The sequence below is a fragment of the Amia ocellicauda genome, chromosome 18, assembly GCF_036373705.1.
Source record: "Amia ocellicauda isolate fAmiCal2 chromosome 18, fAmiCal2.hap1, whole genome shotgun sequence".
NCBI lineage: Eukaryota > Metazoa > Chordata > Actinopteri > Amiiformes > Amiidae > Amia > Amia ocellicauda.
In genome coordinates this window covers 2,036,007-2,053,672 of record NC_089867.1, presented here as the reverse complement: position 1 = coordinate 2,053,672, position 17,666 = coordinate 2,036,007, and the positions used below count along the sequence as shown (strand labels likewise).

Below are 17,666 nucleotides of genomic sequence, written 5' to 3'. Positions count from 1 at the left end.
AATAAGCAGGGGTAGACAGCTTAGATCATTTTAAAGTTACAATGTTGATATTTATTTTGACAACCTCCCCAAAACTTAAAATGGAGTATTTTTCTTTTGCAGTGTGTCAGAAATTGTGGACTAAGTTGATGTTGGGTTAAAGTAGAAGGACGGTCATTTTCCTTTTTTTTTTTTTTTTTTTTTTTGTCCTCCCATCCCTTTCAAATATTTATAGCTGATTGTGGATAAGATTATAATAGCGACAGACCCACTCAGTGCCAGCTGTTTCAGACCTTTGCTCACAATAAAGTGCAAGATGTGTTCCAAGCCAGGGGAAGATTGTTTTATTTGGAATCATCCTTGACGTACATTGATAGGAACGGTATACTTGAAGAGCCAAAGCATTACTGAGATACAGATCTTTTGGCCTGACTTTTAAATAGTGTGTGTTATCTTTAATGATGTAGATTTGAAGGTTTTCTTGAAATGAGCTTTGTGAACACAGTGGCAGTATTTTTCAGTTTAGGGAAACATTGGAAATGTGGCTTTTTCCCTGCTGTTGAAATGAAGTGTCAGGATTTGGACAGTTTTCCTGGCACGGAGACTTTGTCCGAAGAGAATATTATCTGGTATCTTGTGTTTTGGAGTTTCAGATAGTTGTCCTGTCCTTTTTTTTATTTGTATCCTTTTTTTTAATTTTGTTTTTGTTTTAAACAATGTTCCCAGAAATCCCATGCAAAAGATTAAGGGTAATTACAATTTCATGCAAATTAAGAGAAACTGTCATATCAATTTTCTGTCCTCAAAATGACATTTAACGGTAGCCAAAAAAAAAAAGTTATCAAAGCAAATTATAATTAAATAAATAAAGTTTATGAAGACATGGCTCTGCAAAGGCAATTTTGAAGCATTTTTGTTCTTTTTATTTTCCATGCCAAGAATATCATTTTTTTAAATTAAGCATTTATGTAGTGTAATTGTTTTAATGGATTAACTCACTACAAAATGGGTCAATCCATAAACATGCAAAAAGGAAAATTTGATGTAAAGCCAGGGATTTTAGCAGCTTTCATTTTCATGAATGCTGGGCTTTGTTTCTTAGAGATACATGAATACATTAAGTTTCTTAGGAAGGGGAGGAATGGAGGTAGATTTGGTTTCCTTAGAATATAAATAATTTTGAAAAATCCTTGATTTGATGATTATAAACTATACAAACTAGCTTTCATAAGTGGTCTGCTGGAGGATACAGAGAAGATTGTACTTAATGAGAATATGCCAGCTTTTAATGGGTATCTTAACTCTTAATTTAGCTGTGTGATAAGCCTTGGTTGATTATTATTATTATTTTTTTTTTAACTTTTTGCAGAATGTTTTGTTAGAAATGACTGAATATGCATACACATTTATAATCGGTTTCCAAAGAGTGTTGACAGATTCCTTCCACACAATCTGTCTTTGTCTCATACGGGACTATACGCCATATCTTCAGAAGGACTAGCTGGGATAGGATTACAAAGCGATAAACAATTTGCTGCCTAGCTGTCTCTCCTTGCAGCTATCAAGAATATACAATCCATGTGTACTGTCATGGGCATTAATACTTTCAATTACCATGGAATTGAAATTTTAATTTTGGGTCAAGGGAATTCCTAGCCTAGCCCCTGCCTCTATATTTGAAAATAAAACTCACATTATGTTGCTAAAGATTATGTACTACTGACATCCTTCTGCATAGAACACTCTTCAACCCTACTACTCTAATGCAAGGAAAGTAGTTTTGACATTATGAACACTATTCAGGTGTTGATACAAATCATGATAACAAATAGTTAGTGATATTCATACCGAGGGGAGCTCTAGTTCCATTAAATGTGGTATTGCAGTAAAAAAACTTTTAAATTATTCCCTTTTAAATGATTAAAAAAAGAATACCCCCACACACACACACACACACACATACACATTGTATATCTATACAAGAAAAAAAATACTTAAACTAGCATTTAAAGAATAATGGAAACATTGAATCTTTTTCTACAGCGTTTCCTTCCTATCAATGCTATGGGATACATAACTGACAACATTTTCGTTGTAGATATTCTTGCCCATAATTTTGAAACGGTGTACCTTACAATTGGAAACTGCTGTGGTACTCCTGATTCTCTGTGCTTGTTTTAAAAAGTTGCATAGCGGAACAATTCATGTCATTTAATACATTTTAACATATAAGCTCCCCTGACCAAATTACAACCGCGGACATTTATGTAAATTCTATGTGAATTAAATTGAATAAAATTGTGAATTATTTATTTGTCTGTATCCTAGAGTATATTCTCTTACGCAAATGGCTGTTGGAAAAATAATGTTTACTGGTCCTGGTTCTGTCAGATTAATATTTGTCTATTCTATCCATCATCAGGCAAGTTTTTACAAATGTACAGTTTATAATAAAAACTATTAATTTAAACAAATGCTAATACCTTCAAAAAGCAGTAACTTTGCATTAGCCCAAGGCAAACCTGTACAGTCCCTGGGCAGGAAAGGTTATGCATGTGTTTAATTGAAGAATTAGCACATACTTTGCATTTATGTGTAAAGATTTAATTTATTCTGCCATTTAGTGCTGTTTTGATTTTATCTAATCTGACGTGAAATAAAAATAATCCTTGATGTACATCCAAACAGCCTTTGCATTTAAATGCTCTGTAACATTGAGAAATGTGAAATTATATTGATATGTTCATTTAAGCAATTTGAAGAGACTGAGTGTTTAGTTATTGCGCTAATATAAATATTAACACTTTATAGCTTCTTATCCATTTTGTGTATGAATCTACCCTGTGAGGTTCATGAAAGGTTTATGTGATCAAAAACTGTCTTGGGTAATCACACTGCAGAGCTGCCAAAGAGGAGAAATGTAAACTGCATTTGAGGTTTGCTGACTTACATTTTTGCTGTTATACATTAAAAACAATAATGTACTCTTTTAACTTGCTATGTTGAAAAAGAAAAGTCCATGCAGCTTTGGCCATAGCTGCATTATTAATTTATGCTTTTTATTTATTTCTACAATGTTATTTTTTTGTCTTCAGCTTCTATCATAAGGCAGTTGATTGTGGTATGCTTTTTTTCTTTTTGCAAACTGGATTGAAAAGGGATCTTGAAATTTGGATATACAGTCCTCTGACAGACTTTATCCATATAATTTTTACCAGTCTAAACTAAATTAGATCAAAGCAAGTTATATTTGTAACTTAGCACTGTATGCTACACTGTAATTGCTTTTGGGTTTTGCTTTGTACATTTAAAATTCATCAGACAGTTTCTAGTGCCCTCTAATGGTGAGTTTCTTTAGAAAAAGTACAAATGATGCAGAAAAAACCTCAGTAGTTGTACTCCTTCAACGTATTTTCTCCGGTTTAAGCAGAACTCTAAATATAATCCAAAGAACAGGCAGATCATGGCAGTCAGGTCAGGATGTGTGCTTCTGTGTACTGATGAGCACCAACTGATGTAAATGTTAATGTCCTCTCATCTCTGCCAGCTTTCCTTCTATTTAGTCTTTTCAGGATTTCCTTGTTAGAAAAGTGTGCAAAATATTCTGTGTTTTTATCCCAGTTATACATACATTTTCCCATTAATAAAGCTCTTGGAAACAGGAATAGATTGTGCTATGTTAATTCCTACTAGACTAACTCTTCAAGTGTGAAGGGTAGCCTATATTATTTGACCAATTATGCCTGTAACTGTCCCAATGCAAGTAAAGCTCTGAAGGTCATGGATGTAGTTTCATGACTTTAAAATTTAAGTGGAATGCAAATAGGTTTATAAGGTCACTTCCAAGATCAGCCATGACTATTTACTGTGAAGTTGGCTTAATTTGTGAGTATATGTGAAATATTTTGATTAACAGCATCAGAAGATAGACAATATTTGACATTAATTGATTTCAAAAACACTTTTCTTATGAATCGGTCTTCCTTGAAGATCTATATACATGCAGTTTTATAGAGACACAAAAGTCATAACATAGGAGTTTTTGCATCACTTTCTGTTTTTTCATTAATTGTGACTGTCTGATCCACTCTTTCCTTAAATGATAATGAAAAAATTGACCTTATGTAAAATGTCAAGTGTAGTAATTATGAAATAATGAAAAATGCTGAAAGTAATATATAACGAGCTCTTTATTGTGGCCTTTGTGGAGATTCTCCCTGTGCAATTATTCTGTTGATAAGATAAGATCTGGAGGAGGCAGGCGCTTTGAGCTGCTTGCTTTATATGGTTTGGTGTTCGTTAAACATACCTGCTTGACAGAAGAGCTGCTGACTAGAAAGTAATACAGCTATTGTTCTCTCACACACCCAAAAAAATAATAATTTAGCAGATAAAGTTCAGTTTCTATCTAGATAAAATTTGCACTGTCTGCGAGTAAACAGGGCAACATTGGCATCACTCTGTGACATTTTAATTAGCAATATTTTTTTTTATCAGGGGAAACAATGTTAATGCTGGAACTGAACTATTACGATCAGAAATTGGTAAATACTTTTCAAATGTCCATACTGTTGCTTTTATGCAGATAAAATGTAACATATATATATATATATATATAATAAAGTTATGATGAATTTAGATTTTAGATTTTTCACCAGAAATCTTGTGTAATCTTATAAATATGTTATTAGATATGTATTTCACTTATTTATTGATGGTTAATTTTTAGCTGCTTATTTAATTCTGTATACTTAAAACATGTCTGTAATGGCTACCATTTAATAACTTTACCTTGACTGCCTAGGATAAAGGTTATGTTTATGGTTTCTACCATTTAATAGGTGGATGTTCAATCTGTACACTAAAGTGAAGTGTCAGAAATCTATATTACAGAGGCATTACTTGTTCTTATCTTGGTTTTAAATAACTACTGCCTTGCTCTGTACAGTCAGATTATCTGAAAAGATAAGGATATAGATTAGGTGCTCAAAGGTTGTTATAAACAGTGCATTAACCCTTCCCAGAGCTAGACAGGAGCAATGTTGTGGTACATATGTGGCCTGTTTGTTTTGACCACGTGTTGACTTACTTGAGGAAATGATGCTATAACCTTTCCAATTTCATGTCAACAAGGCAGTAAAGCTTGAAACTCCTTTGGCAAATGACTATCATTTGATAGTGTTGTTCTATTTGGTTAGATACAACATAGATCAGATGTTCTTTACACAGACTCTTGAATGTTTTGTATATATTATGTTTTTTTTTTTTAATTATTGATTTATATCTTCTGTCTAATCATGCTTGAATCTGTTTGACTTCGAATCCCTTCATAGATTAACTAGATTGGCAGAATGGGCTTATCATCTTTTTGATTTTCTTATGCTTTGTTTTTTTATTTGTTTATTTATAATTACATATTCCAATGTAAATGTTAGATCAAGTTAAAAATAATAATAATAATAAAAAAGTGGATAACACTGATAATCTTGTTATCATGGCACCTGTCAGTGGGTGGGATTTTATTAGCCAGCAAGTGATGGGCAAGCGTAAGGATCTGAGCGACTTTGACAAGTGCCAAATTGTGATGGCTAGGCGACTGGGTCAGAGCATCTCCAAAACTGCAGCTCTTGTGGGGTGTTCCCAGTCTGCAGTGGTCAGTACCTATCAAAAGTGGTCCAAGGAAGGAAAGCGGTGAACCGGTGACAGGGTCATGGGTGGCCAAAGGCTCATTGATGCACGTGTGGAGTGAAGGCTGGCCCGTGTGTTCCCATCCAACAGACGAGCTACTGTAGCTCAAATTGCTGAAAAAGTTAATGCTGGTTCTGATAGAAAGGTGTCAGAACACACGGTGCATCGCCGTTTGTTGTGTATGGGGCTGCGTAGCCGCAGACCAGTCAGGGTGCCCATGCTGACCCCTGTCCACTGCCGAAAGCGCCTACAATGGGCACATGAGCATCAGAACTGGACCACGGAGCAATGGAAGAAGGTTGTCTGGTCTGATGAATCACGAGTTCAAGGTGTTGACTTGGCCTCCAGATTCCCCAGATCTCAATCCAATCGAGCATCTGTGGGATGTGCTGGCCAAACAAGTCCGATCCATGGAGGCCCCACCTCGCAACTTACAGGACTTAAATGATCTGCTGCTAACGTCTTGGTGCCAGATACCACAGCACACCTTCAGAGGTCTAGTGGAGTCCATGCCTCGACGGGTCAGGGCTGTTTTGATGGCAAAAGGGGGACCTACACAAAATTAGGCAGGTGGTCATAATGTTATGGCTGATCTATATATAATTATAAAACCAACTTGGCATAATGAGGTTGAGAACGATTGAAATCACCTTTATTCTTTTTGGTTTCTCAAAATCACACAAAAAAAATATAATATTTAGTGCCATGCTATTTAAACAATCTGCTTTTTCAAGCAAGCCATTGCCTTCATTTGCTTTGAAGTGGTGATGGGTTCTTTTTGAAAAGCACAGCAGAAGAAAAAGATTATGCAATATGAATCAGCCTGCCAGTGCTTTTCAGTTGTCACAATTTGTCAAGCTGTGACCTGTGTTATCCTTTGTTTGTGTTCTGGCTAGACATTGTCTATAATGAGAACTGATTAGTCAACTAATTTAGATGCTATGCTATTTCTGACACAGGCCCCATTTATCTTACAGCTATGAGAATTCTTCAAAAGTTCTGAAATGTATTAAGACTACTGAAAGTGATCCATTTGAGGACAACTTCTAACTCCCCACCCCTAATAGTTTCCAGATGTCATTACATTCTGTTTAAGGAATTACACTTAAGATTTTGACCTAATAATAAACTACCGGCACTTGATTTGACAGTATTTTTGTTTCACACGCAAAAGTAAATAAACCAGCTTTTGTTGATCTGTCTGTATTCAAATGTAGATCTTGGGTTTCCCTTATGACATAACTTTAAGGCTATTCACTAGTCAGAAAGAAATGGCTGTTATTTATTATGGTGTAAAATTCTAAAAAAAGAATAGAGGATATGTATCTTTCTCCCCTTGCAATATGAGATTCATAGAATAGAGGACAGCTGGCAAGACTGATCAGTTTTCCAGACTTCTGAATATTGCTGATGCCACGCGTAAACAGTTATTCCATTGCAGCTCAGTCTAAAGTGACTATTTGTCCCCATTACATAAAACACCTTTAAGTCTGCAAGCATAAAGCAAGCAGAAGACCACTGACATTCTTCACTGAGGTTTGGCTCAATAGGAACTGTACATTCATGGTTCTGTAGAAACATTGTGATAAAGATTTTTATATTGGGGGGTGGGGGAAGGTTAAAAGTGTTCAATCAAAACACAATCAAAATTTTATTTCGACAAATTAAATGCACATTTTCAAATCTATGACCTAAAAAGTTGACTCTTAGGGCAAACATGTTTTCAAAAGAACAGTCTGCTATTTCATTACACTTGACACTAGCTGTACCTGGACTGCTGTTGACCTTTGCTGTAAGTTAAGATTTTAAAGAAATATATTGGAGGGGTTCTGGCACTGAGGAAAGTACATTGATTTATCTGATAAATGAAGATACATCTAGTGTAATATGACGACGGTAAAAAGCAGAAGAAAATAACCTCCTCTGGGGACTGTTAAACAGTAATAGATAAAATAAAGAGTGATGTGCTCAATGAGGTACAGTTTACATGGAGGAAATTTAATGGGAAGTGGCTACATTGGTAGCAGATGGACCTGTTTCCTGAATCTCAGTCACGGTAGAAATCCTAGACTAGTTCAAATTTGTTCACCAGATTTACAGTGCGATAGACATGGTGAATCAAGGGATTTGTTTATTTGCCCGGACTTGAGGTTCAGATGATTCTGATTTCTTGCATTATTTAACCATTTCTCTCTCTTTCTCCCTCTCCCTTTCTTTCTTATTTTCCCAATAGGCCATTTTCATGATTCCCACGAACCCACCTCCGACATTCCGAAAACCTGAGCTCTGGACAGATGAGTTCACAGATTTTGTGAAGAAATGTTTAGTGAAGAACCCCGAGCAGAGAGCTACTGCCACTCAACTGTTACAGGTCTGAGAAAAAAAATAAAAAAAAAAAAAGCCCCTAGGGAGAAGAAATTTGCTCAATTAAAATAAATAATTTGGTGCCACTGTGCTGCTTGTTCTGCTATTTTGTGCATCACTAGTACACTTCTGTCTCATTTCCCCTTTGTCAGATTAACCTGAGGTTTTTTTTGTATTTTTTTTTTCCTTTTTCCCTTTTCAAAGGTATTTCAAAGTAATTTAAAAGTCTTTGATAGTTTATAATACATCACACATTTAGTCAAGTTTCAAGTTGTCATTGTCACTGTTTATGAATTATGTGGTACTCCCTACGTAAATCTCACATTTACTATCGTCAGAATGAATTGTATCATATGGTACTTTAAATACTGTTAGAGTGAATTTGCAAGATGATTTATGTGGGGAGTAGACATCCTTTCTGCTTGTGCAGTACATAACTGGCCAACCTGAAGCCAATTGTTTAATTTGGCCACTGTTTCAGGGAAAATTTAGACATTATTGCAAGTCAGACAAACATCTTGGTGTTGGTTACATTGGAAAATCGAATATTCAGTTTTTGTATAATTATTTTGTTTTTACAGTAAGAATAGCTAAGTGAAAAGTCTTTACATGTTTGTTGATAATCCTGATTAGCTGAATAAATTAATGAATTGCTGGAAAAATGTATTGGCCTGTTTTTGATACTTGCATAGGCCTGAACAATCCATGATGAGATCTAGCTGTTAGTTTGATTTGATGTGACAGCCCATGTGTTGCATTATTGATGTTTCATGCTTTCTGCTCGTAATGAGATTGAGAACTGTTGAGCAAAAAAAAACAAAAAAACTTCAGAACCCAGTTAACTGCAGTTAAATAAAACAGGCTCCTGATGTTTGATGTTAAATACTGATTAAGGAGTAAATGCGTTTTGAGGCCATTCCAAACATCACTGCCTTTATCATTTTTCCATTGTGGAAGTTGTATTTCATTGAATTTCACAGCTCATCCATCATTTTATTACCTTGCTGGGTGTTCTCTGTATTGATGTATCATTGTTTTGCCCTTGGTAAATTCCTTTTCACGTTAACTGTTTTATGCAGGTTGTCCATTCCATTATACAAAAAAATTAAAGCAATCTGCCCGAAGATGTTTCACTTGTTCCCATCCACTGCAGTTTCAATTTGTGGTACATTTTGAATTATAAGCTTAAAATTAAACACACCATATAGCTATTAGTGCTTTGGTATGGAGAGCACTGATTGGTGCTGCTTTGTGAGACTTGTGTCTGGAGAAAAGCGCACTTATCTATAGTTTTACCCCAAATCTGAGAGATGGTGCTCATATCGCTGAGTATGCTGACATATTCTCTTGTTTGTAATTCAGCACCCCTTCATTAGAAATGCAAAGCCAGTGTCTATCCTGCGGGATTTGATAACAGAAGCCATGGAAATCAAGGCCAAGAGACACCAGGAGCAGCAGAGGGAGCTGGAAGAGGAGGAGGAAAACACAGTATGTAATCCACTATTTTATATTATGTTTTACTGCCTGAGTTTTCAGAAAGATAGATGCTGAAACATTCATTACCAGGTGGGGGGGTTAATTTTATTACTTGGACAAACCCAGTTTTACATAATTGGAATCCTACTAGATGCATATCTATAGTAGATCAGCACTTTTTATAACACTTTATACAATGATACCCAAATAAATAAGCATCAAGCTGCACCAACCCCCATGTGAAATTTTCCTCATTTATCTCTCTACATGTATCAATTGTCTGTCTCTAATCAAGGCTCCCAGATGTATGGGTTTATCTGATTTTAAGGGCCAACAGCTAAAGAATGGGGAGTGTGCCAGGGTCCCACTTCAGAAATAGGTCAGATGACACTGTGAAAGCTGTCTTGCCACTTAGTAAACTTGGGGGAGGGGGCAAGGAGGCGTTATCTTGAGGGACCTTAAAATAGATGCATCAGCTTGACAGAAACAGTCCTTACAATCCCACTTGCAGTGATACAGTTGGGAATGAGGCAAACGCTCTGCCATAAATGACACTGATAGAACCACATGTCAGTCTTGTGGATTCAAACGTTTTATGTGTTGCTATGTCAATTTCAGAGCATAAACAAAATCGGAATCCAGGATCCATTTGGTTGTCCATTGTAAATTTAACAGAGAGCGTTACCTAATGGTCTGAGAAGGAAACTAAATGCAGAATGATGACAGGTTTTCATATTAGATACTGTAACTGGGTTAATGTGTTGCAAAAGGAAATCTATTCACATCACAAGGTAGCTGATAATAGTGCAGTTTTAAGGGAGAGTTTATACATTAACTTCTGATAACATTAATGTAACTTAATGTTACTTACAGTTAAACTGAAATCTTGCATGTTGGTGGAACTAAACATCAGGTGTGAAAAGCTGAGTGTTCACAGTAGGCTAGATCAAGATAATGTTAGATAAATCCAAAACGCACCATCTTTAAAATGTGTCTATGGAAGCAAATATGTGAAATCCTCACACGTGGCATGCATGACACAAAATAAAATAAACCGCTGCAGATTTGTCCGGTATGAGAGATATCGAATACCTTCAGAATCCAACAGTGTGTGCTGCTTCCTCTCGTCTCTATGTGTCCTAAGTGATGAGAATATGATCTGACAGTCTTGAGTGTTTAGATAGCTGCTGAGGTAATTTTTCACATTTTTTTAATTAAGAATAAATTGTGAGCCATGCACTCAACAGGAGGTTAATCCAAATATCAAAGTTTTGATGTTGGTTTAAGCATTACTAAACATGATGGCCCTCATCCTCTCGGTGTTATTTGAAGTGTGATTTGGAGTTGATTCTGAGGTCGAGCAGCTGCGCCGGGTGGGGGGGGGGGGGGGGCAGGGAAAGCCATCGGTTGCTGAGAAACGTGCAAGAAACATTCGTAAATATAGCCGGTCAACATTCCAGATCTTTGAATTCACGGCTCACTATTTATGTAAATGGAATTTGGTAAATTTGTATTGTAATAACAGTGCAGGAACTGAGAGAGAACAGAAATTGGCTTGCGATAAATACATTGCAGACAGGGTGGGGTGCTGGGGGTGGGGGTGGTAAACCCCTCCTTGAAAGCTGAAGCATTCTTGATTGTTTTAATCCACTGATTGCAGTGCCTCCACGTGTCCAGGTTCAGCACACGATTTCCTCTTGCTGCTGGCCTTCGAGTAATGGAATGTGGCATCGTGAACACAGTGTATCGAGAGCTGCATTTTAATTTACAGCAATAGCAGGCTCAAGTGTGCAGTGTGTGCTTTTAAGATTAACCTGACCCCTTCTGAGTCTTAAGGGAAGCTTCACAAGCCTTTTATACTGAAGCTTGTAGCAAAATGTTAAAATTAGCAGGGCATCTGCTGTGGCTACATTAATCTATTTTACAACATTAAAAAGTTTGAGATTCAAGATTAGCAATTCCTTTGCCCATCATATTTTTTATAATGCTTTCAGCTACTGAACAATCTCCCTTTAAGGCAATATACTCAGCACAGTGGTAGGTGCCAAACAGAGTTCTGATTATGGATTTTGTTTTGGTGTAAACCTGATCTACAGTTTAATTGCACTTTAAAATGCATTTTAACTTCACATTTAAACTCATAATTAACAATTATTAGTTTCTCGATTTTAGATTTAAAAACCTAAATGTGATTTTTCACATTCTTTTCTGTAACAAGACAAAACTGCTTTCCCTTAACTGCTTATCTAGCCTAATATTACTGCTGATTCTGGGGAATTCATAATTTAAAATTTCACTGCTTGTTAAGGACTATATATATGTTCATGCAGTCATTTGTTTTCACACATTAATTCCATTCCTTCCTCTGTCAGAGGCTAAACACCTGTTTTTAATTTGACAGGGACCAGCCACCTGCTCTTGTTTTTACACTGCAGAGCAATGAAACAGATCTTGATTAGAATGCTCACTCTAAACTTTTTCCCCATTTCTCTTGGGTGCTGATAGTCAACACTAGGAATTCAGTGATTGGCTATTCACTGTCTATATTAGTTCATTACTGTGCATTTTGCATTATTCTCTCTAGAACATAAACATATCTCCAAATATTTTCATTAGGGATTGATCAATATTAATCACATTTTTGCCAGGTTTTTATATGATATTGCAATACTATGTCTGGAAAGTGTGCAGCAGAAGGTGGTTTCTCTGGAGCCTCGTTGCAGTGGGCTTAGATCTAGTTATATAGGTGTACCATCTGCAGATGATATCTTAGTTAGCCTTATACTGTCCAAAATATGTATATTGTATAATAAAAGAAACTGTGCTTGTGCCTCCTGGTATGAGGGGATATCATGCACAACTTTATGTATTGAAAACCATGTTAATCGAACTGAGCTGCTGTTGATTTTAAATTGGATATAGACAGTGATTTAATTTAATAAAAAAAAAAAAAATTGCATTATAGTCTGGATTGTCATCATGCTTACCTTAACTTAGACACTGGGAAACCTTTTATCTCAAAACCATATACCATTAATGTACTACTTTTATAGATCTATTGGCTATGTATAGACTTAACCAAGGCAAAGTTCCACATAACAAGACTGATGATATCATTCTGAACCATGTTTAAAATTTGCATACAAACAAAGTCATTTTTCACACAGGTTAGAAATATGTATGCAAGACTTTTTCCACTTTTTAACTTTAAAGATTCAGTTATTTCCTGATGAAAACTGATTAAATAAATATAGGGATATCATTTCATTTTCCCTTATGCAAACTTTTGCACATTAGCAATTTGCACCTCAGAAAAAACTGTGTGGGGAATGCCCCTGCCTTGCACCAGCGGGTAGTGATTAATTACAATTTATAATTCAATATTGTTTCACACTCCTGGGACAGGACCTTGGCTGCTACACAGGGACAAATTAGCATTAATTAGAAATGCAACAGCCTTCACATCTAACCCGAAGCAAGAAATTCAATAACCAAACATATGATTGTAATCTGCCATTGCTAAATCATACAAGTCCCAAGTTACTAAGTGCAGTGATTTGTGTATCTTGAGGCAATGAATCCGAGGTGTGAACTAACTGGTACGTTTTGAGTATTCTGCCCGAGGTGCAAACAGATGAGGGTGTTATGGTTCAAGTTAAGGGTTAATGTGATTCTTACAGCAACTTGGATTAGTATTTATGAACAGTAACTTCTTCAATAACCTTATTTTTACAAATGCAAATCTTAGTTATTTTTAATACAAACTAAATCGCAAATCAAACATTATATAAATCAATACTTATATTTCATTTAATTATGTATAGATTTGACTTGCAGTCTTTGAGTGTTTTGACTATGTCCTAATGTACTTTTAAGCTTTATTACTGCAGGGATATACATTATACCAAGAAATACCATTTTCACATCAAGTATAGAGGATACTTACACAAACTTGGGATTTTTGCAGAACAAATTAAAGAAAATTATCCAACATCTTAGGCAATGCTGCTGGTAGGTATGCTTAGACAAGCCTGAAAAAATTAGAGAGCAGAGAGAACAAGCAAGTCTTGTTGAGTAATGTTTTGGCACAAGCTGACCGTGCGCTCTTGCTGTGTGGTGTTTGTGTGGGCTGGGTAGTGTGAATCCAGTGCCCATGGAGACTGTGAAAATGCGTCTTAGAGCAGAAGGCGGTTGGGGGGACCGGTTACAGACACCGCATGTCAGCATGGAAGGTTTAATATTATGTTACAAAGCACGATTTCCACTCTCCAAGAAAAGGTTGTATTTAAAGCTGGAATAGTAACCCTTGATTTCATAACTACGACTAAATTTATTGCAACCATTATGCTGAATTTTGACTCCTATAAGTATAACCTCAGCCTCCAGCTGACTGAAGCTATCCAGCGGTTTAAAAACAGGATTTCTGAGGCCTTGAGGCTACAGTTAGGAGGATACATTTAGGAGATAGAATCACATTTAAACTGAAAATAGGTTCAAAAAGATGCAGAGATATTGTTGATACATCTAGTCTTTTGGAGAAAATTTAAGGAAATCTCCAAACCAACTATTATTATTCATAAAACATTCATTATTCACAGTAGTGACCTAGAAGAGGTCTTTGAGTAGCAGTCCTAAGCCACGATCTGTCATTGAAGAATATTTTGTCCAATTTATAAGCCTTCACAACTCAGTCTGCAGTTTACATTCCCCCATTGCCATTTGTCTGGCTAGTGTAACAGGGTTTGTTGTGCATGTGAACATGTAAAGCCGATGTCAATCATTTGTGTTCTCAAAAGTATATAAATTCAAGCATTTCAGTAACCTGTCTTGGTGTAGTGGGTTTGAGGTTTGTTTGTGATGCCCAACAGGATTATTCTGATGTGTCCTGGATTGTGACAGGAATTTAAAAGTACTGCATCTGCTGCACCAGTCAGCAGTGACCCTTGTGTGTGGTACACAAAGCAGTGATATTCTCTTGATTGGTGAGAAACAGAGGCTACATCTGTATATACGGAAGACAGGGAAGTTTGATCTTAACACCCTTCTTTGAAGGTTATTTAGCAGGCAAAGCACATGAACTCCCTCAGTTTTGGTTGCTTCCTGCTTGCTTTGTGCCTCAACATGACAAAACAACGTATTGTTCTTTAGACTGCTTGATTGTATACCTAGATATATTTAGGCTGACTTACAGATCAGTGCTGCCATGTCCATGAACATTTACTATATCTACCAAGTTTTTGCACATCTCTTATTTGAAGTATCAATAAACCATTGTGAGCAGAGGGTTGTGAGTTCAAAGTGGGGAAAACTGTTGTTGTACCATTGCGCAAGACACTTTTTACCTAGATTGCTCCAGTAAAAACCCAGCTATAATTGTGGTTAATTGCATCTAAAACTCATGGATAATTGTACGTTAAAATAACTTGATAAATTGGAATTCACCCTGGATAAGGGCGTCTGCTCAGAAATTTAATAATACTAAATACATATTTAATGCTGCATATTAGTGGGCAACCAGTTCATGGATTAGCATTATTCCATTTATCACAGCTGGTTTTATGATATTTCTAGAATACGACTCTTACCATTCGCAACTATTTGACTCATAATTATAGGAATAATCAGCTTTGCAATCACTTCAGGCCAAATTTGTAATCACCTTGTATACTTCATTTATGTGTACTGTGGCCACCTTTAATTCTTAACATGTGTGAATACAAGTACCTGATGAGATGTTATTTTTACAGTTGGGGAGACCAGCAGCAGTTGGAATAAATGTAGCCTGTGTATACAGAAACTGTGATTTTATACATGCCTCAGATTGCCTCCCAAAAACACGACGGATAATTTCATAATCTACTGTTAAATATGGGCTCTCATGAACAGACAATCACGTGCAATCAGTGCATGCCTTTGGCAAAAGCAAATCAGTGCAAGCCTCTGAGCTGTAATAAGCATCTAAGAAAAGGTTATTTTGAAGAGCTTCTTGTGTTCCCTGGAAGTAGGTTTTGAAATCCGATGCTGAGCCTGGAAATGACCAATTAGGAATAATACCAAACTCGTTTCTCTCAATGCCAGTTTCAATTTGAGCACTGATGCTATCCTATGATATGATCTGAAAGATAAGTGGAAGTGGTTTGGAGTAGCATGAAATGTTTCTTTATGCCATACAAAAAGCTGAGTAGATAATTGCTGCAATGTAGTTTAAACTTAATTGAATTCTGTTCCTCCACAAAGGCAGCGGTTCTGTGTCTAATGAAGCCATGTTATGCTATGCTTAAAATAAAACAAGATAAGTTTGCATATGCCCACAGTCTGTTTTTTTGTTTTTTATCACTACAAAGTTACATGAAATTCAACACAACTATCCGCAAACAAGGATACCTGAAGGGGGAACTGCTTTAGACTTTGGCCTTTTCTTGGAGATCCACAGATAGGTGTGTCCTCAGCATGTTATATTAACAGCAGATGTTTAGCTATGTGTACATTTGAAATAAAAGCAGTTTCTCCTGTGGCCAGCACCTGTTTCACAATAAAAGCAGTTACAGAAAACTTGGCACAGACCACCCTTTACACACAAAGTTTGAGTATTCGATTTTCAGATTAGTCTCCATTCGCATCATGTTATACACACCAGAGCAATCCTCAAGTGACCCAGACTACATCCCACAGTGTATCGCCATTAGCTATTATGAATGGTTTAAAAATGTTAGGAAGTTGTTCACACAAACTGCTTGGGGAAAACTCTGATTGGTGGCAAAATAAATTAGCCATATTCTAAACACTTTTGTGGGCATTTGCAAACCCCAAAGATTAATATCATAATGTCTGTTGAGTTTTGATGGATAGCGGGACTTCCTGTAATATGAACTACTTTAATATATTTCTATCAGAGTGTGAAAATACAATTTTCATGTGTTGCCATTACATCATAAAGCTTTTTATCCCTTTGGAATGGTTCCCTTAAGAGGTGCATTTGTAAATGTCATTAAAGTCACTAGTGGCCTAACACTTTGACCTCACCATAGATTAATAATGTATATTATCTAGATTTTCAACATGCTAAATTCCATTTGCCATGTTATTTGGTATTAAAGAAATAATTTAGGGAACAGATTAAGGTTAACAGAGAAGTTAAATTGAGTTTCCATCTGATGTTATTTTTAGCCCTAAAGTCTTTCAGATGTTTTCCTGCACTTAGCTGAACCACCTTACCAATTATTACATTTTGTCATACTTATCAGAAGACATAAAATATATGCACCATTTGTGAATGCAATGGTTTGATTAGCTTGCAGGATGTTGGTAGGAAGGAAATTTGCAATGTGTTACTTAACTCCATCTGCACTTGAGTCTTCAGATTAGCATGAAAAATGTCAGTGATACTTATTTGAAACTCAGTGGGCTGAACAGCAGCTGGTAGAAAGCCCAGATGACGTGTTCCTAGTGGCTCACCACATTAAAAGGCATATTGTGAGATTGGAGGATACTCATTAATCATTAGTCATCCTCACTCATTTGGGATTTGCAAGTCATGAGGTGCAATGTGATTTTTACATATTCCAATTTGGGAATAACAATAATAAAGGAAAGCAAAGCCAGTCTGTGGGATACATTGGTGTTGATGATTTAAGCTTCTGAACGTATATATAATAGAAACAAAGCAATGAAATATAGAACAGTCAAATATATTTTCGCACTGAAAGGCATAGTCCAAGCGTTTCAAAAAGGGGGTGATATTCAGACATCCAGATTACGGCTCTGCTATGTGGTGCTTTAGTGAAGCGTATTTCTGTATGTATGTATATTTGTGTAATTATGGTATTAATTATTAAAATTGATAATACACCAGTACCTTTTCCAAAATGAAACGCTCAAAACATGTTATATATTTGCATTTTATTTGGGTAGGTTAATAACAGACACACAAACATTTAACACTCCAGCTTTTTAGGAAAATACCTCGTAGTCAATTGTAAAGTTTGATGAAAAAACGTAATTCCATCTTTCCAGTGTGTTGTGAATGATTGATTTATATATGTCAACTGTCAAAGTATGTACATTTCCAAACATTGAATTAACATGGTAAGAATCCAACTCATGTAATCAATGTGTTTGGCTCAGATGATGACAGAATTTTTCTTTCCTTTTTTCGTACA

The 17,666-nt window shown here is 36.0% G+C and overlaps 1 protein-coding gene across 1 annotated transcript in view; it reads left to right on the top strand.

The window, feature by feature from the left end:
* The window catches only part of stk3 (serine/threonine kinase 3 (STE20 homolog, yeast)), a 113,888-nt gene that overhangs the window by 37,649 nt on the left and 58,573 nt on the right, over positions 1-17,666 (top strand). The window contains exons 7-8 of the mRNA XM_066691512.1: positions 7,901-8,038; positions 9,394-9,519. Of these exons, the coding sequence (XP_066547609.1) occupies positions 7,901-8,038; positions 9,394-9,519 (264 nt within the window). The remainder of the gene's footprint in view (positions 1-7,900; positions 8,039-9,393; positions 9,520-17,666) is intronic.